This window comes from Gouania willdenowi (assembly GCF_900634775.1).
Source record: "Gouania willdenowi chromosome 24 unlocalized genomic scaffold, fGouWil2.1 scaffold_320_arrow_ctg1, whole genome shotgun sequence".
Lineage (NCBI taxonomy): Eukaryota > Metazoa > Chordata > Actinopteri > Blenniiformes > Gobiesocidae > Gouania > Gouania willdenowi.
In genome coordinates, this window is record NW_021144848.1 from 3,681,902 (window position 1) to 3,708,842 (window position 26,941).

General features: G+C 42.1%; 2 protein-coding genes across 2 annotated transcripts in view; one reads left to right on the forward strand and one right to left on the reverse strand.

The window, feature by feature from the left end:
- The window catches only part of myo6a (myosin VIa), a 42,098-nt gene extending 29,672 nt beyond the window's left edge, over nt 1-12,426 (forward strand). Inside the window, 18 exon segments of the mRNA XM_028440465.1 lie at nt 406-576; nt 706-744; nt 3,023-3,116; nt 3,612-3,742; nt 3,818-3,895; nt 3,980-4,109; nt 4,322-4,412; nt 5,056-5,206; nt 5,281-5,489; nt 5,880-5,958; nt 6,032-6,192; nt 6,264-6,302; nt 6,732-6,767; nt 6,914-6,952; nt 7,698-7,801; nt 7,871-8,002; nt 9,996-10,214; nt 11,040-12,426. Coding sequence (XP_028296266.1) covers nt 406-576; nt 706-744; nt 3,023-3,116; nt 3,612-3,742; nt 3,818-3,895; nt 3,980-4,109; nt 4,322-4,412; nt 5,056-5,206; nt 5,281-5,489; nt 5,880-5,958; nt 6,032-6,192; nt 6,264-6,302; nt 6,732-6,767; nt 6,914-6,952; nt 7,698-7,801; nt 7,871-8,002; nt 9,996-10,214; nt 11,040-11,239 — 2,103 coding nt within the window. The 3' untranslated portion in view covers nt 11,240-12,426.
- Nucleotides 12,427-13,424: 998 nt separating this feature from the next.
- impg1a (interphotoreceptor matrix proteoglycan 1a) lies at nt 13,425-26,807 on the reverse strand. Its single transcript, XM_028440727.1, has 16 exons — nt 26,702-26,807; nt 25,418-25,618; nt 23,894-24,060; nt 23,590-23,651; nt 22,979-23,001; nt 21,814-21,896; nt 21,522-21,677; nt 20,957-21,015; nt 20,715-20,735; nt 19,119-19,258; nt 18,987-19,024; nt 16,554-17,997; nt 15,636-16,108; nt 14,495-14,714; nt 14,097-14,304; nt 13,425-13,546 (listed from the first exon to the last, which is right to left on the reverse strand). The coding sequence occupies exons 1-16, from the start codon at nt 26,805-26,807 to the stop codon at nt 13,534-13,536; spliced, it is 3,414 nt and encodes a 1,137-aa protein (XP_028296528.1). The 3' UTR covers nt 13,425-13,533.
- Nucleotides 26,808-26,941: the final 134 nt, after the last annotated feature.

Here is a 26,941-nt window from a genome sequence, read left to right on the forward strand (position 1 = left end):
GAAACATTCACAAAAGGATAAAATGACTGAAAAATACACAGATGGACAAGAAATATATGGATAAAAATATACAAAAAGACAGCAAATATACATGAAATCACTGAAACATTTACAAAAGGACAACAAAATACACAAAAATCACAGTAAAAAACAACAAAAATACACACAATGACTGAAAAATACACAGATCTACAACAAATATATACACAAAATGATGTGGATTAGGGCTGCAACCCTATCAATATGAATCACAATGAGGTTTTGACTAATGCAATAACGTCACCTGAAAAGGCTGATATTTTTTATTCTTTTTACTTTTAAATCACATCGTAACATGTTTAGTGAAAATGGTGCAGCCCTACTAAACACTCCTAAAGTGCTGAATGGTCTCCTGTTTGTTCTCAGACTAAGTTTGTGGAGAAGAACAACGACGCCCTCCACATGTCTCTGGAGTGTCTGATCAGTGAATCCAAGGATCCATTCGTACGGGAACTCTTTGAGAATTCCAACAACAGCAAAGATGTGAAGCAGAAAGCTGGAAAACTGAGCTTCATCAGCGTGGGAAACAAGTTCAAGGTCAGACATACTGCTTATTTATGTCATACATCTATAACTTCTGTTCTTATGTGACCTCTATTATCTTGCAACAGTCTATGTTTGTATATCTATGATGAGGTCATGTGATCAGTGTGTGTTTTTGTGCAGACTCAGCTGAACATCCTGCTGGAGAAGCTCCGCAGCACGGTCAGTGTCATGTGATCATAAGAAATGAACACACTATCCCTGCTTTTAACTTATTTATAAATGTATTCATTTCACCTTACAGCCATATTCAAAACAATTTAGTCCAATTTACCTCAAAGTAAAAGGAGCCTAGGGCAGGATGTATGAATCAGTCTCCATGGTGACACCACGGTGGTTAGTGTAACAGCTGATTAGTTACTGTAACTAGAAATGTGTGACCAGAACAAACTGTATCACAATGTGTTGAAGGCAATAGTAGAAATATGTGTGAACTCATTGTGTTTGGCTTTGATCAGTGGTTCTTAAACGTTTTGCAGTCGCGTTCTCCTTCAGACCTTTAACATGAACCCCTGAACCCATGAACCCCTGAACCCATGAACCCATGAACCCCTGAACCCATGAACCCATGAACCCATGAACCCCTGAACCCATGAACACCTGAACCCATGAACCCATGAACCCCTGAACCCCTGAACCCATGAACACATGAACACATGAACCCCTGAACCCCTGAACCCATGAACACCTGAACACCTGAACCCCTGAACCCCTGAACCCCTGAACACCTGAACCCATGAACACCTGAACCCATGAACCCCTGAACACCTGAACCCCTGAACCCCTGAACCCATGAACCCCTGAACCCCTGAACCCCTGAACCCCTGAACCCCTGAACCCATGAACACCTGAACACCTGAACCCATGAACACCTGAACCCATGAACACCTGAACCCATGAACCCATGAACCCATGAACCCCTGAACCCCTGAACCCCTACTCCTGCACACTCAGAAACATGATACTGTAACGTCATATACAACGTAGCTGGTCCTACAGTGAAATGTGTCCCTGAGTTTTATCCAAACTGTTGAGAAATAATATATAATAAAAATAATCATCTGTAAATACACAAGAAAATAACTTATTCAGAATTATAACTTTTAGATTTATTTAATTTGTAGCCAACTGGCATTAAAACAATTCTCTCTTTTTAGAAAAATAAATCTCCAGATATTTTATTTATTTAACATATAAAAGTTATGCAAATTATTGATCATCATGAAATTGTAAAAAGCAACTTTAATGAGAAGGTTGAGGTGATGAAAACAATGTAGTTCCTACTGCTCAGGAACTATTGTTATTATTATTATTTTTTAATTGTTAATATTTAAAAGGTTACCTCATTCATTCATAGTTTACATATATGTTCTTAACAGGAACTATGCACAATAATAAAAGTATATTAATAAACTTGTAAATATTCAGTAGGAACTAATCACAGGTAGATAAAGCTCTATTAAACTGTGTAAATCAATAACCAGGAATAATATTAGCTTCCTGGTAAAGTAGCTCTGACAACTGCTACAATGATAAACTTGGTGATATTACTCTGAGCAGCAGTACGGGGCAGAATATACTCTGTCTCCAGATGTTTCCAGATGTTTCCTGTGTTGTGCCAAAATCTGTGACCCGAAAAAATCTGTGACCGCAGGTGGCGACAGTTCTAACCCCTGAAGCTTCTCAGTGGACATTTACTCCCCCTTAGACATGTTTGTAATTCTTCTCCAGTCTGTATTTACTCCACCCACCATAGTGTCATGTTTAAGGGGGAGTAAACAGATCCTGAATAGCTATGAAGAGGTTTATGCAGTTGACGTAGAACTCTTCTTCTCTACCGTGGAGAAACCACAGCAGTCACAGATCTTAAATCCTGCTCTATGCTCCTTTAAGTGTTCCTGTTCATAAAGAGGTTAGTGGAGCTCCTCCTCTTTTAAAGCTCCACCTCAGACTGGAACATCTGTAGAACACATGGAAAACACAGGGTTAATTTATTCAAACAGCTTTTTATCAGTACATTTAAAATTTCATGTGTTCATATGTTTATATATTCATGTGTTTATATATTCATGTGTTTATATGTTCATGTGTTTATATGTTCATGTGTTTATATGTTAATATGTTCATGTGTTCATATATTCATGTGTTCATATGTTTATATGTTAATGTGTTCATATATTCATATGTTCATATTTTCATATTTTCATATGTTTATATGTTTATATGTTCATATGTTAATGTGTTCATATTTTCATATGTTTATATGTTTATATGTTCATATGTTAATGTGTTCATATTTTCATATGTTTATATGTTTATATGTTAATGTGTTCATATTTTCATATGTTTATATGTTTATATGTTCATATGTTAATGTGTTCATATGTTCATATGTTAATGTGTTCATATGTTCATATGTTAATGTGTTCATATGTTCCAGGGCTCCAGCTTCATCCGTTGTATCAAACCCAACCTGAAGATGATCAGTCATCAGTTTGAAGGAGCTCAGATCCTGTCTCAGCTGCAGTGTTCGGGTCAGTTTTAATGACTCTCTGGGAGGTTTCAGGACTCATCAGGACTCATCAGGACTCATCAGGACTCATTAGGACTCATCAGGACTCATTAGGACTCGTTACCTGTTCTTAAGACTTGTTTTACAATGTCAGGACTCACAAGGACTTGTTTTCCTGTTTCAAAATACTTTTTAGGTTTAAAAACTAGTTTCCTGTTCCATGGACCTGTTTTGTGTCTTTCATGCTTTTAAAGACTCATTTACAGTTTCCAGGACTCGTTGGAACTCATTTGATGTTTTTCAGGACTCACTTCACAGAGTCGGGAGTCGTTTTTTTTGTTTAAGAACTAATTTCCAAGTGTCAGGACTCGTTCTGGTTCCATGACTCATTAAGGTTAAGACTTTAGTACTCATTACGACTCAATGGGACTCATTACGACTCATTATGACTCATTAAGACCAAAGTCTTAGTGAGACCCGGTTCCTGACTCTCCTCCTGTCCTGTGGATCCTTGTAGGAATGGTGTCTGTTCTAGACCTGATGCAGGGGGGGTTCCCATCCAGGGCTCCTTTCTATGAGCTTTATAACATGTACCAGCAGTACATGCCCCCCAAACTCACCAGACTGGACCCCCGACTCTTCTGTAAGGTCAGTCCTCCACTACTACGACTACTTTTCCTTCTGTAGCTATAGCTGTAGCTGACCCTCCTGTTTGTGTCTCAGGCTCTTTTCAAAGCTCTTGGACTTAACGACAGTGACTATAAGTTTGGACTCACCAAAGTCTTCTTCAGACCTGGGAAGGTGAGTTTATCTCTGTGTGTGTGTGTGCGTGTGTGTGTGCGTGTGAATGTGTGTGTATCTCTATGTGAATGTGTGTGTGTGTAGTTTGCAGAGTTTGATCAGATCATGAAGTCGGACCCTGAACATCTGGCTGAGCTGGTGAAGAAGGTGAACCAGTGGTTGATTCACAGTCGCTGGAAGAAAGTCCAGTGGTGCTCGCTGTCCGTTATTAAACGTGAGGAACGCTACGATACACACACACACACACACCTCCACAGGAGTTCACTGTGTGTGTGCGTGTGTGCGTGTGTGCGTGTGTGTGTGTGTGTGTGTGTGTGTGTGTGTGTGTGTGTGTGTGTGTGTGTGTGTGTGTGTGTGTGTGTGTGTGTGTGTGTGTGTGTGTGTGTGTGTGTGTGTGTGTGTGTGTGTGCGCGCGTGTGTTAACAGTGAAGAATAAGATCCTGTACAGAACCAACGCCTGTATCACCATGCAGAAGACTGTGCGTATGTGGCTGTGTAGGAGGAAACACAAACCACGGTAACACACACACACAAACCACAGTAACACACACACACACAAACCACGGTAACACACACACACAAACCACGGTAACACACACAAACCTAACCTTTGTTTTTCTAAACCGTATTTCTTTGATTCTTTGTCCTGGGCTGAGTTTACTGAGTCTGGTTTATTTAATCCTATATTCTCAGGTTTATCTAATCCTATAAACAGATGTTTATTTAATCCTATAATTTTAGGTTTACTTAATCTGATTTGATCTGTTTTTTTTAATCCAATATCCTCACATTTACTTAATCCTATAATCTCAGGTTTATTTAATCCTATAGACTAACATAGCATCGAAATGTGGCATCCTAGCCTTAGCGTCCTAGCGTGGCGTCCTAGCAATAACGTCCCAGTGTTTGCGTCCTAACATTAGCGTCCTAGCATTAGCATCCAAGCGTTAGCATCCTAACATTAGTGTCCTAGTGTTAGCATCCTATTGTTAGCGTTCTAATGTGGCGTCCTAGCGTTAGTGTTCAACATTAACGACCTAGCATTAGTGTTCTAACGTTAGCAACCTAGTGTAGCGTCTTAGCATTTGCGTCCTAACATTAGTGTCCTAGCGTCAGCCTCCTAGCGTTAGCGTGCTAACGTTAGCATCCTGTCTCCGTAGCATCGACGGGCTGGTGAAGGTGCGTCAACTGAAGACGAGGATGGACCGTTTCACTGAAGTGGTGTCTGGGCTGAAGGAGGGGAAGCAGGAGATGAGTGGGCGGATCCTAGAGCTGGACGCTGCCATCGACGCCCTGATGATCAAAATCAAGGTGGGCATGGCTTCCATCGGGCCTGGGGGCGGGGCCTAGCTGCTCAATGAGCGTAACCCGACCTTTGTCCACAGTCGTCCATCATGACGCGTCTGGACATCGACCACGAGCACCAGGCGCTGGTGACGCGCTCAGAGAAGTTGCTCAGTGACATGCAGAAGAAGAAGAAGGAGGAAGAGGAGCGAGAACGACTGAGGAAGATCCAGGAGGAGATGGAGAGAGAGAGGAAGAGGAGGGACGAGGAAGAGCAGAAACGCAAACTGGAGGAGGAGGAGCGGCGTCTGTGAGCGACGCACACACACAGATACACACACACACACATTTACACATACACACACACAGATACACACACAAATACACACACACATAGATACACACACAGATACAGATACACGCACACACACACCGAGATACACACACAGATACACACTTATACACACACACACAGATACACACACTGGTACACGCACACACAGACACACACATAGATACACACACACCTAGATTCACACACACACAGACATATACACACACACATAGATACATGCACACACACACAGATACACAACCTCATAGATATATGAATATGACGTATTTATTTAATTAGTTAATTACTTAATGAGTCAATAAATGACTTATTTATTTATTAAATATTGTATTGTTTATTTTTTAGGAAAGCTGAGATGGAGCTGAAGAGGAAACAGGAAGAGGAAGAGAGGAAGAGGATGGAGGAGGAAGAGCGACGTATCCAGGTTTGTGTTTCCAATGAAATTATGCTATCATGTTAGCTTATCGCTAAGTGTGTGCGTGTGTGTGTGTGCGTAGGTGGAGATGGAGCTCCAGCTGGCGTTGGAGCGTGAGGAGGAGTCATCCCGTCAGGCCGTCCTAGAGCAGGAGAAAAGAGACCGTGAACTGGCTCTGAGGATCGCTCAGAGTGAGGCGGAGCTTATTCCAGAGGAGGCGCCCAATGACGCGGGCCTGCGCAGGTAAGCCCCGCCCACAGATCAATAATAACACAGTCTGTCCATGGTTAATCTTCTTCTTCTCTTCCTCTCAGTAACGGTTCTTCAGTTCCTTCGTCTCCAGAGCGAGCAGCGTAAGGACCGCCCCTTTTACCTTCACTGTGACCTTTGACCTCGAGGCCCTGCATGCTCTACTGACCTGTCTCTGACCTTTGACCCCTGACTAACACCAACAGACCATCAGAGTGCTGCAGTCGCTCCCTACACACACATTATTTAGTATTTATTGATTGATTCCGTTATTTATTTATTTATTGTTGACGTTGGGGCATGGGCGTGCGAGGGCGTGCGAGGGCGTGTGTGTGTGTGTGTGTGTGTGTGTGTGTGTGTGTGTGTGTGTGTGTGTGTGTGTGTGTGTGTGTGTGTGTGTGTGCGCGTGTGTGTGTGTGTGTGTGTGTGCGTGTGCGTGTGCGTGTGCGTGTGCGTGTGCGTGTGCGTGTGCGTGTGCGTGTGCGTGTGCGTGTGCGTGTGTCCGTCCTAACCCTGTGATCCTCTGTTTGCAGCGCGGCAGTCACCACAAAGCTCCACAGTCTGACCATGTAGGTGCCCCGCCCACTCAGTCACGTTTTAGCTCAGTCACCGTTAGACTCGTGACAGCCTTGGTGATCATGTGACACATTGTTCAGTGGTTCAGGTTAAAACCTTTAAATCTAATGTGAGTTTGTGCGACGGCGCTACGTTTCAGGGAGGAAATGGCGAAGGAAATGACGGAGCTTTTAGCGAGGTGGGTGAGAACCTGCAAAGTCATCCTCTGATCAGCCTGGAAATGTTAAATCTGCGTGACTCTAAAATCCACTTTGAGTCCAATCAATCACACGTTTGAATGTTTTGATTCTGATTGATCGGCCGTCGTCGCCTTCACAGGATTGAAATGTGAAGGAGAACCTGCAAACCTCTGTTCTTCTAAACTTTTCCCTTTTCTAACCTGAAGCTGCTTCTTTGTCCTGAGTTGAGCTTACTGAGTCTAGTTTATTTAATCTGATAGGCTCAGGTTTATTTTTTTTATTTATTTAGTCTTGGTTTTTATTCAATCTAATGGCCTCACATTTATTCAACCCTTTGATGTTGGGTTTACTTAATCCTATAAAGATTAGCCATTTGATCTTGGATTTATTTAATCTTATAGTCTCAGGTTTATATAAACCCAATAGTCTCGGTTTAATTCATCTCTATATTCTAATCTGATGGTTTTGGGGTTATTTAATCCTATAGTCTAGTTTATTTAATCTCTATTCTCAGGTTTTTTTAATCTGATTTCATTTGTTTTTAATAAATCCAATGGCCTCACGTTTATTTAATCCTATAGTGTCAGGTTTATTTAATCCTTTAGTCTCAGGTTTATATAATCCTATAGTTTCTTTAATCTGATGATCTCAGTAAGCTCCGCCCACCTATCTTCCTTCCTGAAGGCGTGGCTCCTCCCTCTGTGCTGTAAATTGCATGTTCTCACTCCTGTTCTCTATAATCAGAGGTCCTCAGGTTCAGGCGTCCAAGGCCGCCGCCGACGCCAAGAAGTTCGAGCTCAGCAAGTGGAAATACGCTGAGCTACGGGACGCCATCAACACGTCCTGTGGTGAGTCAGCACTTTCTGTCAAATCAGTGACTGTACCTCCATGTTTATTTTGGCTCCTCCCCCACACAGATATCGAGCTGTTGGCCGCCTGCAGGGAGGAGTTTCACCGTCGACTCAAAGTTTATCACGCCTGGAAATCAAAGAACAAGAAGAGAAACGCTGACACGGAGCAGCGGGCACCCAAGTCTGTCACCGACTACGGTACGAACCCTCACCATGAATCGGCAATAACTTGAACCCTCACCACGACTCAGCAATGACACAAACCTCACCATGATTCAGCAATGATACGAACTCTCGCCATGACTCAGCAATGACACAAACCCTCACCATGACTCAGCAATAACACAAACCCGCAGCATGACACAACCCCTCACCATGACTCAACGATTACATGAGCACTCGCCCTGACTCAGCAATAACACGAACCCTCGCCATGACTCTGCAATAACACGAACCCATGCCATGACTCGCTCTGGTCCTCGTGCAGGACTGTTTTTAATCTTTCTCTCACCTTCACACCGCCGCATCGTCATCCTGACAACCACCTCATGTCTGGTTGTCATGGCAACGCAGAGCTCTGCTTTTGTGTGCACACAATGGCCGACGTGCACACGCATACCAATCACAACCCCTGGATCCATGGACAGAGAACTGTCCTCCTCTTTAACACACACAGCAGTGTTCAAACCATGACTCAGCGTTCCTTCTGCTCTCAGAGGTTTCACTTTAGCTCTGAATGTTTGTAAATCATTGTTTTTTACTTTTCTTTAATTTGTTTGTATGATTGGACATTATTTCAGACTTCCTGTTTGATCCACTGACAGTGAGACGTGTCTGTCTTTGTCACATTCTGCCTCGTCATGTCTCCATTTGTCCTCACTGTGGGCTCAGGTTTATTTAATCCTATAGGCTCAGGTTTATGAGGAAACGATGACTCGGCTGTTTCCTCCATGTAACCTGGCATGTTTACTTTCAGATCATTCACCTCCTGTGAGAAAAGCATGTAAGTGTTCTACTGTGTGTGTGTGTGTGTGTGTGTGTGTGTGTCAGTCACTAACAGTCCTGTCCTGCGTTAACCCCTCCCACCTCTCGGCCAATGGAAGGAGAACTTTTGTTATTTTCTCGGTGCTTGGATGAGGATGGTGATGGTTTCCATGGTAACCGCCTCCTCCAATGGCGGCGTGTTTGGAGGAGATTATTGAAGCGTTTGGAGGCTTTTCTTTTTTTTTATTTTGATAAAAAGCCGATGGACACTCTAGGACGTAAGGACGACACACATTATCAACACAATTAAAAAGTCATCATTGAAGTGTATTGATGTCCTGTTTACTGAGTAAAAACCAGTATAAGTTCATATAAACCAGTACAAACGTTATAACCCAGTAGAACCAATATAAACCAGTATAAACAGTCAAACCAGTATGAACCAGTATACTGACTGATGTGTTAAACTTCACTGCTGTTCTGCTCATACTGGTGACCATGTTATCTGGTGACCAGCTCACCAGATGGCTGCCGCTGTATGTTGGTGCACATTGACTGCCCTTTGTGCTGATTCTCAGTCACCAGTTAACACGACCACCAGCTGCTTTAGAACACCACTAACTAGTCAGTGCTCAACGGCACAGTTGTTCAAATATTTCCAGTTGCAGTGCATTGTGGGAGCGGTGTATGGTTTGCGGTGGTTCTTCTTCTATGGTGTGGTGGCTCTGTGGGAGGAGAGGAATGAGGGGGTTTGCAGGTTCTCCTCCTTTTGCTTCTCATCCAATCAGTAGATGCTCACATCAGTCTGTAGTTTATCTATATGCTATATATCTACGTGTGCTATAGCCCCTCCTCTCCTCAGCATCATTGTCACATGACCTGGAAGCTCCGCCCACTCGGTCGCATGCAGCGCTGGTTATTCATGTGATCCATCTGTTAAACTAAGAGTAAAAATGTTTATCTGTAAAAATTATTTTTTTTTTTAAATGTAAAAATTATTGAGATATTTTCAAATAATATGAAGCAAAAAAAGTCAACTATTATTTTTTGAATGATAAACATTGCATGAGGACAATAGGAGGGTTAAAGATATTAAACAATGTGAGAAGGTAGAAGTTTTCCCGGCGCTGCACGTGACCTCCAAGCCCTGGCTGCTGATTGGCTGCTGCGGCTCCTCTAACTCTAACTGTCTCTGGTCCAATCACAGCACAGCATAATGTGGCCCCGCCCATCCCGGCGCGGCAGGTGGAGGTGGCGATGAACCGTCAGCAGCGTTTCTTCAGGATTCCGTTCATCAGACCCGGTGATGCGTTCAAGGACCCTCAGAACAAGAAGAAGGGCTGGTGGTACGCACACTTTGACGGGCCGTGGATCGCACGTCAGATGGAGCTGCACCCCGATAAACACCCTATCCTCCTGGTAGCAGGTACTTAGCATTTAGCTCTGGTGTTAGCTTTGGTGTTAGCTCTGGAGATAGATGTTTGGGGTCCATCCATAAAGTCAGTAAAATGATGGTCCATTGTTCTATGAATCTGTGATAACCACATTTATTTATTCATCTGAATAATATCCACTGTTATCCAGGAACGTTTCTTATTATTATTATAATCATCTTAAAGATGGAAATCCTGGTTTTAATCACTAATAAAATGGTTCAAAGTGACCAAAAATGGTGGAAAAGGAGGTGAAATGAGATTTTAAAAACCACTGACATTGGTTAAAAGTTGTACATTAGGGTGGTTAAAAACAGACAGAAAAAGTGGTAAAAATGGTTCAAAGCGTCAAAATTGGTTTAAACTGGCAAATAATGGGCATGAGAAATGGTGAATGTGGTAAAATTGGACAAAATCTGGTGAAGAGGTTAAAAGTAACAATAATAGGTCAACATATGTGACATTAGGTGTAAAAGTGGTAGAAAGTGTTTATAAGTGATGAACATGTCTAGAAAGTGGAAAAAATGTGTAGAAAAGTCATTAAAATGTGATGTAAAAGTGTCAGAAATGTGAGAAATGTAACAAAAATACATTAAAAGGAGCAAAAATATGGCAAGAAAGGGTGATGAAAATATGTTAAAATATGGTGAGTTTGGTGGAGTTGTAGAAAAAAGGTATTAAAAAAAGTAAAAATGGGCTCAAAATGTTCAAAAAATATTCTTAGTTTCTTGAAGGCATCTGGTGACCCCCTCCCAGTGTCTCGTGACCCCAGTGTTGAGAACCGCTGCCTTAGACGTGCTGTGTCGTGTCGTCCACAGGTAAAGACGACATGGAGATGTGTGAGCTCAGCCTGGAGGAAACCGGCCTGTCCCGTAAACGTGGCGCTGAGATCCTCCCGCGTCAGTTTGAGGAGATCTGGGAGCGCTGCGGTGGCGTCCAATACCTGCGCAGCGCCATCGAGAGCCGCCAGGCGCGGCCCACGTACGCCACCGCCATGCTGCAGGGCGCCTTCAAGTGATTCTGGTTCTAACCTCCCACTGCTTTAACGTCTTACTGCCACGCCTTAAACGCCACGCCTACAGGGTCCGCTCGCCACGCTTTGATTGGACGGCGAGTGGCCACGCCCCCTGAGGAAGAGCCGACCATGCGGCGTGTCCTCTTTCCTTCTCCTATGATTTAAGCCTCCATGATTTAACCTGTAGTGAAGATGCTCTCGCCCTGAGGACAACCGTGTGGTTTCTCTCTGATGACGTCGTGTTTTCTGGACGCAGCTGATTGGAGGAGACGCTCGAGGGTTGTGGGCGTGGCTTCTTCCAGTTTCAGACTGGACCATTTCCTTTTAACTGGAACATTTCTACACTTCCTGCTCGCGTTCCCATGTCTTTTTTTACCAGAAGCAATAAATCAGCGACGGCTGTACCAACACGAGAACAGGAAATGGCATTCAACACGCAATGTTAGCATTGAATGTTAGCACGCCCACATCAAATCAAATGATTGATCATCCCGTTCTTTACAAACATAAGAGATGCTAACATTCGATGCTAACATTTGAAGCTACATGGTTTTTTTCTTCTTTGTGATTAAAGTTTAACGTTTAATCGCTGATGGAACACTTTTTCTCTGCGTTTTTTTTCCTCACTTTAAAAACTGACCAATGGCAGCGGCTTCAGGACCAAACCTCTCACACGTCACGATGCTAGCTCTGATACGTTCTGATGCTAATCGTCATTATTTTCTATGTTTTGAATCATGTCGACTTCCTGTTTTCTCATTATTTCTTTGTTTGAATCTCAGATTTAACTGAACTGTAGCTTTGTCCATGTTTTGGTTTCAGTGATCGTTAATGAAAACAAAACCAATTACTGCCCCCTGCTGGGCCGGAGGAGTCATAGCGTCATCGTAAGCTAGCGTTTAACATTCCAGTCGACTTCTATTTGCACAATGAAGAATAAACGTGTGATATTGATTCTGTTTGTAATCCTGAGAGTTTGACCTTTTTTCTTCTTCTTCTGTTTGTGATTTACGACAACTTCTTTCTTCAGACGGTTTGTTTCAGCCGTTGCTCATCAGGGGAACGTTTGTCTAACGGCGCTCAGGAATCGTTTGTGCGGTTCATGCCGCATCTCGGTCACCCCTGTTTTTTTTCTAACATTGAATCTTTAACAGACAAATAAAATAAAATGCACTTCCTGTTTGACTTCACGCTCAGCTGCTTTTTTTCCCTTCAGAGAAATGAGCCACGGGAAGAAGAGAAAACTTTATTCACAGCGATCGTCGTCAGTGAGTTACAGCAGCACAAACTAGCAACACAGCTGTTACCACGGCAACGGTCAGCGACAACGTCAGGACCGCCTGCTGCTATGGTCAGACTGGTCATCGTGTTATCTTCTGTTTTTATTGTTCAGATGAATGTAAACACTGAAGAGTCACTGGATATAATGGTGACCAGTTGATGTGCTACACCAGTAGGAGGTTCTAATGTTGTGGCTGACTGCTGAGGTTTGGTTTAGAAAAACATAAATACAAAATAAACACTAAACTCACATTTTTAAGCACATTTTGAATAAATAAAAAAAATCACAGTTTGATGTTCAGCTGCTGCTCGTTTCACTTTCTTTTTAAAACTTGTTCTTTGTTGGCAAAAAGTGAAGCTTTTTCATTGTTTTACTTAAAATTGCAATTATCTACAAAAAATGTATTACCATTTTCTAGCAAATTAAGTGCATTTATCTTTGGTTCATCAAATAAAAATATTTATAGAATAAAATTCCACCTAATTTTGTTAACTATTTAAATTTAAATATTTACAAAACATCTATTTATTTATGTAAATTTGACCTTAGTTTACTGAATAATTAAATAAAATATACTTTGTATAACCTTTTTCTTTAAGAGTAAATGTTTATTAAATGTTTACAAAAATAAATGCATTTTATAAGGTAAATATTTCTTTATCTGTAGGAGTAAATTTAGACGCTATTAAATTATTTACATTTTTAAAAGTCACCAAATAACTAAAAAATTTATGAATTTGATTATTCCATTAATTAAAACTAACAATTGAGTAAATAAAAGTATTATTTAAAAATATATTTTCTAATCATTTGACAATAAATAATATATTTTTTACATTTTTATGAAATAAAAAATTATTTGAGAAATTATTGTCTATTATTTTAAGAATGAAATAGAAATGTATTGTTGGATGTGATCTAGTATAGATTAGAGATATATGGTCAGTGAGGGGTCATCTTCATCAAACATCTTCATCTTCATCAGGAGGAAGATGAAGGAGCTCCTCAGGACGTCTTAAAGCTCTCGACTGTGGGGAAAAAACAAAGGAATCATCAGTGATTGTGATTGTGTCGTCTGCACAAAGAAGATCATTAGAAGGTAGTGACCTCTGACCTCTGACCTGAAGGAATAGGAACCAGTCGCTGCACAGACTGTGGGAGGTTGTTGGTTCACTGCAGCTCTGACGTAAACTACCTCACAGACAAGAATTAAAGCTTTAATTCCCTTTAAAAGTAGGATTTTAAGTCATTTACTAATAAAGCAAAGCAGAGCTGATGGATGAGTTTGATTCCTCACGAGAAGAAAATATCACAACCTCCAACGAGGCTCCGCCCACAAAGCATTCACTGATGTGGTAAACGTCTCCACATCTTTCAGTCTGAGCAGCGACCGTTTCATATTCCTTCTTTTAAAGGGAGACCAGTCAACATGTTTGGTTAGCTTAGCACGTAGCCACCAGTCCCCCGTGTTTAGGTTAGCATAGCACATAGAGACCGGTCCCACGTGTTTAGGTTAGCATAGCATGTAGTGGGATAGCTTAGGACGTGTTCATTGTGCGATAATGAGTTGAGTCTTGCCTGCACACGGCTCCATGCCCTGGCAGGATGTGGCACCGCCCCCCGGGGCACCGGTCAGGCTGCAGGTCACAGACGCTCCTACAGGGGAGGCCGTCAATGGACAGGAACCCTGGGTTACAGCGGCACTGAGCCTCTCCACTCAGAGGGTTCACCACACAACCAGAGAACGGGTCACACGCTGAAAACTTACAGGGATCAGCCTGATCAGCTACACACACACACACACACACACACACACACACACACACACAGGTTACACTATGGAACAACAATACTGTGTAACACAATAATGTGTACCGTCACTAAGTGTGTAACACCTGTTGTGTAGCGGTGCTGACTCTGGCCTGGTTCTACGTACAGTGAATGTGTGTCTATCGCTATGTGTAACGTTGTGTTACCTGGTTCTACGTCCAGTGAGTGTGCGTCTATTTCAATGTGTAGCGTGGCGGCGGCGGTTGTACACGCCTCCTCTAGGACGCAGGTCACGGCCTGGGTCACGTTGTACGGAACCGAGCGGCTGAACTTCACACGACTGTTGACCACCACGCTGCCCTGCCTGAAGTTCAGGATCTGAAGGTCCTTGAAGCCCGTCAGGTTGTTCTGGAGGTAAGGCATGAGCTGTAGGAGGAGAGCAGATGCTCCACCATCATCATCATCATATGATACAACACTAGCTCCTCTCAGCCAGCCAGTGTGGAGGTTCTAAAGTGACTCTGAGAGCAGCTGACATTAGTGAAGGAGTCCAAAGTGGATCCTGAGAGCTGCTCCAGTCCACACGAGCAGAAGATTACTCTCATTATTCTGCGCACACACACACTTAGCCAAAAAATATATATCTGCATTTCTTGAAGAAAATTGGCATTGGCTAGCATTAGCATTAACTTAAGTTAACATTAACCTTACAATAGCATTAACTTACCATTGGCAATAACTTAGCATTATCATTAGCCAATAATATTAGTCTAGCATTAAAACTAACCTAGCATTAACATTAGTCTAGCAATTGCATTTGCCTAGCGTCAATAATAGCATAACATTGTCATTAGCCTAGCGTTAGCCCTAACCTAACATTAGCATTAACCCAGAAATAGCATTAGTCTAACATAATCACTAACCTAGCATTAGCCTAACAATAGCATTAACATTAGCCTAGCGTTAACATTAACCTTGCAAAAGCATATGTCTAGCAATAGCATTAGCCTAGCATTAACCCTAATCTAACATTAACATTTACCCAGCAATAGCATTATTCTAACATTATCACTAACTGAGCATTAGCTTAGCATTAACACTAACCAAGCATTAACGTTAGCCTAACATTAGGTTTTGGGGAGGGACTTTCCTACATTGTGGGTTTAGTGATTTTTACAATTAAAACATTTAAAGTGGTTTTAAAAATTCTTCAAATGGGTTTTTTTTAAACAACTGAACATATGTTGTGCACATATTGATTTGATATTTGATCAAAGGATATCCCGATACAGCAGTGAGGTTTCTCAGGAGTGTGGGAAGCTTCTGGTTGGACTGAGGAGAACTCACCAGCTGGAGGAAGGAGTTCTCCAGGGCCCGGTACTCCATGGACGTCTTGTTGAACAGGTCCACGGAGAAGTTCATGTTGGTGACGCGCAGGCTGAAGAAGACGACCAGCTCGTGGCCATGGTTAGCGCTGGTCATGGAGGGCGTGGTCAAATACCTGAGAGGAGGCGAGGCCGTGCTATGCTCCTCCCACACCGATTGGAACCCGCTCCCCTCCTCCAGCGTGTCTGTTCCAGGCGTGTGGTCGAGCTCCACGGACAGATCCAGCACCGTCTCAGAAGAGGCGGAGCCGACTGCGGGAAGCTCCTCCCCCATGTTCTCATCGATGACCACGACAGCTGGCTCGCGCTTCGTCGGTTCTGCTGCATTCTCTGAAAGCTCAAAGAGCCCGGCGTCGTTGGTCGGAGCAGGCGGAGCCTGAGAGGGCGGGGCCTCAGAGGGCGGAGCCTCAAACACTTCAACCTCAGGAGCGAGCACTGCTTCGACAAACAGAAAAACATTTGGAACTTCATATCTTCACAAACTGCTCTGTGTTTGTCCCTAAACTAATTAAGGAAGGAATCCTTATGTTCGCTGTTACGCAGATGATACACACATTTATCTCTGAGACACAACAGATCCCAGACTTTCACAGGTGGGACACACTGAGAGGTTCCCTATTCCACAGAAAGGACATCTCACAACTCTAAAGGACGGCCATCGGTAGATCTCCATGGTCTGTAACCATGGAACATCTCCATGATGGAGGTTCCTTCTTATTTCTTAATAAACAGTGAAAACTGAACTTCCTTAAAGTTTTTCTTGAAACTCTTTTATGTCTCGTGAACTTTTCGAGCAGATGGAAGTGATGAAGGTTAACCTGAACCTTCACCACTTCCCTGTGTTGTCAAACATACAGAACGTCTCAAACCTCAGACTCACCTGGGACGGCAATGGTCATGTGGACTTGTGCGTCCAACAGGTCGGTGCTTTCTCCTCCTTCCACGGTGAGGAAAAGTTCAGAGTCTGGTGCCTCGTGTTTGCTTTCAGGTCGAACCTCCATTGTCTCCACAGGCAGATTGTTCTGGAGATACGGGTCGGACTCCTGAACATGATCTTCTTCAAAGCCAAGATGGTCAGGGACCTGCAGGACTTTGATGGCCTCGGCTGGTGGATCAGTGACGTCTTCCTTTGGTTCTGATTCTTCAGAAAGCTCATCGTCTGGTGTGGAAACATCGACCACCTGCGGTTCTTGAGTAACAACAAACTCTGGTTGTTCTCCTTCAGTTTCTGGTTGAAGTTCAGGTACTGCAGATGGTCCATCCAATCCTTGTTCTTCTTGTCCTCCTGGGATGAGTTCAGTAACTTCTAGTTCTGTTTCTAGTTCAAGTGATTCAATATCACCGACTGTTTGGGCTTCAACATCTTTTTCACTTTTACCCAAAACATCCACCAAAGTGTCTACAGCTTCTCCCTCTGGTTCCAATGTTTCTGGTTCTTCTAAATCCTGAACCTTCTCGTCTGGTTCGGGAGGAATAACCTCCTCTCGACTGACCGATGTCTCCACAATTGGAGGTTGGACTTCCAGTGTAGCATCAAGTATTCCTACATCTGGTTGGAAGACATCGTCTCCGTCTGTCCAAACGTCACCTGGCTTTGACTCTTGGACCTCCTCCTCCTCGTCGCTGTCCCGAAGGTTCACTGCGATTTCTTCTGAGTCAAAAATGACGATGTCTTCTTCAGGTTCTTCTTCTGACTGTAGAACCTTGACCTGTTTGCTCACGTCGTCTCTGACCTCAGAGTCATCAGCTGCTGTTTGGGAGTCTTCATCCAGCTTAGATGTTTCCTCTGATTCAGAATCTTCTGATTTCTTTACTTCTGGTGCTGTAACAATTATTTCTTCTGGCGTTGGTTGTAAGACCTCCTGCTCTTCTTCTTCTTCGTCTTCAGGCTCAATGTGCAAAGACTCCTCTGGTTCCAGCAGTGTGACTTCAGGTTCTTCATCTGGAACAACGATGTCTTCTTTGCTCTCCTCAGGACTTTCTGTGGAAAAGGTTGTTTCTTCTTCTTCTCCTTGGATGTTTGGACCGTCCGTCCCTGGTCCGAGTATTCCTGGAGGCGTGGGGTGGTAGCCTCGGACCAGTTCTCCAGTTTCCTTGTTGTAAATGGTTTCAATCTTGTGTTCGATGATGAGCGACTCTTCTTCGTGTTCCACTGAGGATAGAGGACGGCTGCTCGGTGTTGCCGCTCCATCAGAACCATCCAGCAGCGTGACCAGGGCATTCTCCTTCTCGGATGGGGCGAGGGGATCCACCGGGACCAGACGATCAGCCGCCGGATCAGCCGTAAACACCTCCAGCTCGTTGTGGGAATCCGGTTCATTGGACTGTGAGGAACAAACACCGTGTGTCAGAAAACCACCAGGTTCTGTTTTTCATCAATTTGGAGAACATGCAAGACCTCAAAACAGTCCTGGTTTGTTGGATTAGCTTTTATCAAGTCAGGTGGAACAGGTCCAATCACATGATCAATACAAAAGAGTCACTAATTAGTCCTGGAGAAGTATTTCTCTGTGAACCAATGGAACCGCATTTTTACCATATGTTCAGATGAAAATACGGTTTCATCAACCAGCGACAACACCTAGTTACTTAGTTACTAATTAACGTGGTTAATCACTTTTTCTTATTTATTTATTTACCTCCTTACCTTTTACATAGTTACCTAATTACTAATTTACATATAACTTAATAACTCATTTACTTTGTCACTTCCTTAATTATTTACATATTTATTAATATACCTAGTTAATAATTACTTTAGTAACTAACTTTAATTACTAATTTACTTAGTTACTTGCTTACCTTTTTACATATTTACTAATTTGCCCAGTTACTTAGTTTTCCATCATTGACAGTTACCTTATTCCTAATTTGGTTACTTGTTTACTAATTTATCTCGTTATTTAATAACTAATTTAATTTGTTACTTATTTACTAATTTAGCTACTTGTTTATGAACTGATTTAATTTGTTTCTTACTTCTCTAATTACTTTTTTGAGTCATTAAATAGTTGTGGAGCAGTATTTCTCATTGAACCATTGTGTTAAAAATGAAAGATTAGAAAGTTTTATCAATGACACTTTATGTTGACAATTTAGCAACTTTTTCAGAATCATTGATATTTTAGCGTATGTACGATATTTGCTACATTATCTTAAGCTACATATACAGTATGATGGACTTTAATGAGAATTCTGATTGATGAGTTTCTGTGGAGGTTTACTGGTTCAGACGGAGAGTAGGACAGGGGAGGGCAGTTCAGGGAAGACCTCCAACGCTTCCATCATTTTAAAGGAAACCAGTGAGTCTCACCTGGTCCTTCAGGAGCAGTGAGGACGTGGACGTCTCTCCTGTGGAAACAATGACATCACATCAGTTCACAAACATCCTGAAATCCTCCTCCTGACCAGTAGGGGGCGCCTCGGGTCAAAGGTCGCTACTCACCAGGTGTGAAGCTGAGCGAGCTCCAGTCCACGGGCAGAGAGGCATCTCTCAGGGCGTGGGACACCCTCTCCCTCAGACCCAGGTCGACCTCGGGGTCGGACTCAAAGAGCAGAGAGTAGTGCACAGAAATCCCCCCAGGCCTAGAACACACCAATACAAATCAGAAACAATTAACAGACCATCAAACACAGCCTGAACACTGATGGTGACTTTTTTAGGAATCTTTTAAAGGGTCCATATTAAGCTAAATTAACGTTTCTGTGCTTTAAACATAAAAAAGTGTTATTATGGCTTCATACACATGGTCAAAGTGTTTTTTTTCATTTATTCCCTCAATCGTTAGTTAGAGGAGGATTTTCTCCTTTCTTACTACAGGGTGAACACAAACATCTAGCTCCAAATTGATGACTCATTCCCACTTTGATGACAAATTTGACGTGTCATGTCTATAGATACGCCCACTCATGAATATGCATAAGTAGGCCGCAAATCAGCCTGTTTGTGTAGAGTTACTCAGAAAGTGACTTTTCAGAGGCTAAAACTCTGGAAAATAAACCTCAAATACTATGTTTTTATGGTTCTTAGAACAAATGGAGATGATGGTGAAAAATGCATGACCTTTAACTGATTTGTGGGTTTTTTTTTTTTTTTTTTTGTTTCCCTTTAATTTTTTAGTTTTTTGTCTATATATTTCTTGTGTTTTGTGTCTTTTTTGGTCTTTTTTTCATTCATTGTTGTTATACAATATATCATTGTTGTCATTTTGTGAAGCATGTAGCGTCAACCAGTCTCACATGTTTGGTTAGCTTAGCACCTAGCCACCAGTCCTTGATGTTTGGTTAGCTTAGCATTAGGGATTGGAATCGAAAACCGGTTCTTTTTGAGAACCGGTTCCCAGTTATCCAATTCCTAGGAATCATTTGTTTGCTTGTATTCCAGTTCCCCTTATCGGTTCCTCTTACGTCGGGAGACGGACTGGTACTGATCATTGTCTTTAGTTTGATCTTTCACACACACACACACGGCTGATGATGTCACATGTAACAACGGGGACGGTGTCTCTGAAGGTCCATTTATAGAAATGTAAACAAAGTCTAAACTAAAGCTTTAGCGTTTAAATACATAATAAGTGCAGCTGTACTTTATGTTAATATGTTTGTTACAGAAGAATTATTTATTTTTTGTCTGAATTAGTTTTGGATCAAGTTGTTCAAGTTCAAAAGGAACACTGTAAATATTCTCAAATGTTTTTAGCCCAAATGTGTCATATGTAATAATAATAATAATAATTCATCAATTTTATTTAGCGCTTTTGTATATATTATTATCCAGTGAAAACAATCTATATCTGGTGGATTAAAATAGAGCTGATATTCCTGCAGGAAATTAAAGAGACAAAGATAAAATAATAAAGAAATAAAGCACACAAATCCGTTTGTATTATTTAATTCCCTCACACAATGAGAATCAATAAGGAATCAAATCGATAAGTAGTATCGATAATGAAATCGGAATCACTAAATTCTTATCAATTTTTATCTCTACTTAGCATGTAGCAGCACTGACTGAACAATGTCAGAGAGTAAATGAACTCACCTCACAGAGTCCTGGGTCTCCCTGTAAGACAAGGAGAGAAACACTGTCAGTGTGTGTGTGCGTGTGTGTGTGTGTGTGTGTGCGTGTGTGTGTGTGTGTGTGTGTGTGTGTGTGTGTGTGTGTGTGTGTGTGTGTGTGTGTGTGTGTGTGTGTGTGTGTGTGTGTGTGTGTGTGTGTGTGTGTGTGTGTGTGTGTGTGTGTGTGTGTGTGTGTGTGTGTGTGTGTGTGTGTGTGTGTCTCACTTTATTCCCAGGACATGGATCTCTCTGAATCCACTCAGGTCTTCAAACACATGCAGCATCTGTGAGGACAGAAGGAGTTTGATCACTTCCTGTCTGTCAGTCCATCACTAGGTTTGTGTGTTTCCATAGCAACAAAGTCGGTCATTCATTGGTCCAGGGTGTCTCCATGGTTACCAAGCAAACACAGAAAATACGAGCGAGTGCCTCATAGCGTTACATCATACGGACAAAATAAAAAAATGCCTCGATTATGGGCAGGGCTTCTGGAGCAGTTAAGACACGCCCAGTCTATACGCTAAAATATATGCTATGCTAACTAGCTACTCAATACTCACTATTGCTCTCAGTCCAACCTACTCCCACAGCTGAGTTTTTATAGGAGGGGGCGGAGCCAAACAACATCACAAACACTGTGTGTGTGTGTGAGTGAGTGTGTTCTTTTCCCTATGTTTGCCCTGACAGGTAGTGATCAGGAGGATTGGGCGTGGCCCTGATGCTGTGCCCCTCCCTCTCTAATTCTTGCAGTAGGATCACTATTATGGTGTGTGTTTGCTGATTGGCTGACCTGCTCCTGGAGGTGCTGTGATAGGTCGACGTACTGCGGGGAGGCGGGGTCATCCAGGAGCTCTCTGTAGCCACGGTCTACCAGGTCTATGGAGAACTCCACGTTCTGCTCCCAGAGGTCAGGACGTTCAGGCACCGCGTTAGGAAGATCAGAGTCCTTCAGAAAATACACAACCATGGAAGTAAATAATAGAACACACTGACATTTAGACTGAGACTCTGTGACACGTGTTGCTTCTTATGAGAATCATCAACACTTGACTTTTCCAGCTGCTGATAGAGAAGCTCCAAACCTCTGTGGGATCCTCAGCTGAGACGCTCCACGAGGGGGCGGGGCTGGAGGTCAGAGGTGCTGAAGCAGCGACTGTTGGAGTTTCTGTAAAAACACAAACACAACTAAGAGTGAGTCACTAATTAGTCCTGGAGCAGTATTTCTCAGTGAACTGATGGAACAGCATTGTTACTAAATGTTTAACGAAACGATAAGAAACCACCAATAACAGCTGGAGATACTTTACCTAGTTACTTAATTACTTATTTACCTCCTTATTTACCTAATTACTTAGCTACCTCCTTAGTTATCTAACTACTTAGTTACCTCCTTAGTTACTTAGTACTTCCTTAGTTACCTCCTTGGTTACTTAGTACTTCCTTAGTTACCTCCTTGGTTACATAGTACTTCCTTAGTTACCTCCTTGGTTACTTAGTACTTCCTTAGTTACCTCCTTGGTTACATAGTACTTCCTTAGTTACCTCCTTGGTTACATAGTACTTCCTTAGTTACCTCCTTGGTTACTTAGTACTTCCTTAGTTACCTCCTTGGTTACTTAGTACTTCCTTAGTTACCTCCTTGGTTACTTAGTACTTCCTTAGTTACCTCCTTGGTTACATAGTACTTCCTTAGTTACCTCCTTGGTTACTTAGTACTTCCTTAGTTACCTCCTTGGTTACTTAGTACTTCCTTAGTTACCTCCTTGGTTACTTAGTACTTCCTTAGTTACCTCCTTGGTTACTTAGTACTTCCTTAGTTACCTCCTTAGTTACTTAGTACTTCCTTAGTTACCTCCTTGGTTACTTAGTACTTCCTTAGTTACCTCCTTAGTTACTTAGTACTTCCTTAGTTACCTCCTTGGTTACTTAGTACTTCCTTAGTTACCTCCTTGGTTACATAGTACTTCCTTAGTTACCTCCTTGGTTACTTAGTACTTCCTTAGTTACCTCCTTGGTTACTTAGTACTTCCTTAGTTACCTCCTTGGTTACATAGTACTTCCTTAGTTACCTCCTGAATTACCTAATTTCACGCAGGCTTCTGTCAGGACACCTAAACATTGTAAAGGCTTTGAGGAAACAAAGAGAGCAACTACATGGTCTCATTCACACTGTGAGAACTTTAGACATAAATATTAATACACACACACACACACACACACACACACACTGGAAGGTGTGTGTTGTACCTGAGAGGTCAGAGGTCGGAGCTCTGTAGAGAAACAAACAAAACAAAACAAGTCACGTGTGTGTGTGTGTGCGTGTGTGTGTGTGTGTGTGTGTAGTTTTCAGATTAAAATCAATTTCCAGATTTAAATCACAGTTTTTTTTTAAATAAAGTCAGTTTCTAGATTAAAGTCAGAATTTTCAGATTAAAGTCGAAGTTTTCAGATTAAAGTCAGAGTTTTCAGATTAAAGTCAGAGTTTTCAGATTAAAGTCAGAGTTTTCAGATTAAAGTCAGACTTCTTAGATTAAAGTCAGTTTTCAGATTAAAGTCGAAGTTTTCAGATTAAAGTCAGACTTCTTAGATTAAAGTCAGAGTTTTCAGATTAAAGTCAGAGTTTTCAGATTAAAGTCGGAGTTTTCAGATTAAAGTCAAAATTTTCAGATTAAAGTCAGACTTCTTAGATTAAATGAGTTTCCAGATTAAGTTTTCATGACGTTATTTTCAGGATTACACTATTGGTTCTCTGTAACGTCAGTGAAAGTTATCTGAAGTTGTGTTTCTGTGTATTTATTGTTTCCTCCGTCACAATCCTCAACATCTGTGTGATGTTGTCTTCATCTGTCTGCTCTCACCTGGACGGAGGAAGAGGAGGAGGAAGAGGAGGAGGTTTACTTCCTCTCAGTCGACTCATTCTCTGCAACGAACACCCAAAAATATTAACAAATTAATTCCAGATTAGTTTGAAAATTACTTACAGATTAAATCCAAATAAACAATCAACATATGAAATAGAAAATGTTTCTATAACAGTTTGAATGAAACATGCAGTAGAAACACATCCAGATGTGGAGGCACGTCCAACATTGACATATTTAAATCTTCTGAACCATGTTCACTAATCCTGAGGGTCAGACCAGGTCTCTGATGTTCTCTGACCTTCTCCACCAGGCTGATGTGCTCTTCTGAGCTGCTGAAGTTCTTCCCCAGGTCTGAGATACAGAACGACTCCTGCTGACACATGTGGACCCACATCTGGTACTCAGAGGTTCCAGGAATCCTGTCCAAGAAGATCCTGAAGGCCTCCCACACAGCTTCCTGACACACTGACACACACACACACACACACACACACACACACACACACACACACACACACACACACACACACACACACACACACACACACACACACACACACACCAATGAACAAACAACCCAGACTAAAGAAAGCCTGACATTTCCTCAAAAAGTCCAATATTTTTTTTAAAGGCCTTTTCAGAATAAAAGCACAATATTACTTAGTACTTTTTCAGGTATAATACCAGGAAAAACATTTGTTTACAGTAAAAACTTGACTAAGATCGACTGAATACAGGAACTGGTCTGACTCAAAACACGACCGTTGAATAGTCACCCAGTGGTATCTGTCATTGTGCCCTTGGGCAAGGCACTTCACCTACATTGCCTAGTATGAATGTAGTGTGTGAGTGAGTGTTGGTGGTGGTGGGAGGGGCCAATGGTTCACTATGGCAGCCTCGCTTCCGTCAGTCTACCCCAGGGCAGCTGTGGCTACAATAGTAGCTTACCACCACTAAGTGTGGAGTGAAAGAATAATGTCTTAATTCTGTAAAGTGACTTTGAGTGTCTATGATAAAGTGTTATATAAAACTGATGCATTATTATTATTATTATTATTATTAATATCAGATAAGTTTTGATGGGATAAGAAGGGAAGAGATTAGTTCAAATCAAATAAATTTATAGGGTTAAATAAGTTAAGTTCGGATGAAATGACATAAGTGAAGATAACTCAAGTTGAAACATAGTGAGATATATTAAGATTAGGTAAGTTAAGGTAGGATCAAATTCAGTGGGATTAGTTGAGATAGGTTGATGAGGTAATCTAAGATAAGATCAAATAAGTTTGTTGTAGGATTGGATAAATGACGTTCAGACCAGGAAAGTTTAAATAATGTGACGTAACATAAATTAGGTTGAAATAAATTCAGATTAGGTCAATTCAGATAAATTAGGATGAGATACATTAAGATCTGTTAAGATGAAATAAGGTAAGTTTGGTTGAAATAAGTTAAGATAAGATCAAATAAATGTGTAGGGTTGGATCAGTTAGGATAAGTTAAGTTGCGATATGTTAGTATAAGTTAAGATCAGGTAAGATAAGAAAAGATGAAGTGAGATGAATTTGGTTCAAATAAGTTGAGATGAGATACATTAAGAAAGGTTAAGATAAGATAAGTTAGAATGAGTAATGTTAAGATGAAACAGGGTTAAATTGAGTTAAGATCAAATAAAATACGTCGAGATAGATCAGATTAAATAAGTCCGTCTGCAGGCTCCACAAAGACAAACATTTGAGGCGTTGGGTTCAGTTTAAGATTAACTCTGGTTTTCATGGTTACAGCATTGAGGGGCGTGGTCATGGGTGAGGGGCGTGGCTACCTCTGAGCTGGTAGTACGCCCTGTGGCTGTTCAGCACGTCGCTGGTCGTCTCCTGAGGACAGATTCTAACGCCTGAGTGGAGGAAAACAGAGCGCCTGGACCTCCGGGGGCCGCCCTCCGGCCCCCAGCCTCTGGACAGAAGCCCCGACAGACGGCCAGAGGGCAGGCCGTCAGGGCGCCCAGCCAAGGCCACGCCCACAGCTGAAAGAGGAGGAGCACAGAGTGAGAGGCTTTGCTTTGTTTTTGTGTTAACACTGCCTTTTCATTGGTTTATTGCTGATGTGTTTGTCTGACAGTGTGTGCAGCGGTGCTCAGGTACTGCTCAGGTACCGCTCCTCTGACACGCCGTGGGAAGCTGCTCCACTAAAAATACCACCACTTCAGAGACGAGCTCACAGAGGACAGAAGGTGATGATTCACAGATTTACAGGAAACGCGCCGCTCGCCTCATCTTTAGCTTTTAGCTTCGTGCTTCACTCAAAGCTTTTAGTGAAGGTGGAAACGTTCTTTCACTTCTTCTCAACTTTCTGTTTTAGTCAAAGCTTTTTCACAAATCAGAGAATTGTGTTGACTTTTCTGTTGTTTCTGAGTTTTTATTCCATCGTTTCTTGTGAAATCACAGGAACATGTTGAGTTTTCTTTGTGTTTTCGTCTCTTTCTGCTACATCAGCTGACGAATCATCTCTACGCGTTACGATGTTCATCTTCTCAACGATGAGCGCGCTAACTCTACGTTTACAAACTCTGATTACATCATTGTTTTTTAAATAATATGTTCAGGTTTCGCTTATTCAGGAAATATGATCTCCTGACAAGGACAGAAAGAAAGAACTCATAAGGACACATGAAAGGCATCAGTAGATGCTTTGATGTTTTCCTAATGAAACAACTACTAGGGGCACATCAAAGCAATCACCTTTGAGGAAGACTGGGAGTTGGCATTCAAAACATGTCAAGAGATCAAATTTCCGAAAAAAAAAGTTGTCTGAGTAAAGAAAACCTGAACATATTATCTGTGATTACATGAGGAAAACACAGGATTGGCTCTAAAAGTTAAAGAATCAGAGGAAAGCACTGACATTGCTTTCACAGCCGAGCTCTTATGCAATGCTAATAGGCTTTAGCGCGTCCAGGCCGTTCCCCTGTAAGTCCTTCATTCACTGAAAGCTTCAGGTGAAGGTTGATTTTTTAGAGCTTTGGGTCTTACCTGGGGCGTGTGCAGTGGTGTGTGTGGTGACCACCGTCAGTAGACCTAGTCCAAACGTCCACAGCATCCTGTCCCACCTTCACACACTGTCACCTGAGTTGTGAGGAGCCTCTGAGGCCTGGACGACGCTCCTCTGGTGATGATGATGATAATGGAAGAGGAGGAGGAGGAGGAAACCCTCATAGCGGGTGTGGCAACAGTGACGAGGTTGAAAAAGCAGGAACTGTTTGGGGCCTAATCTGTTTATCTGCTGCTCAGACATAATCCTGAGCGTTGGCGTCATCCTGTTACAGGCTTTCTGTGGGCATCTGTCAGCT

Coding starts and splice junctions, on each gene's coding strand:
- impg1a (XM_028440727.1), bottom strand. CDS start 26,807: ATGAGGGTTTCCTCCTCCTCCTCCTCTTCCATTATCATCATCATCACC. Junction 21,897..22,978: donor TCCGACCTCTGACCTCTCAG/GTACAACACACA, acceptor GTGTTTTTACAG/AAACTCCAACAGTCGCTGCT. Junction 19,259..20,714: donor GAGACCCAGGACTCTGTGAG/GTGAGTTCATTT, acceptor GGTGTGTTCTAG/GCCTGGGGGGATTTCTGTGC.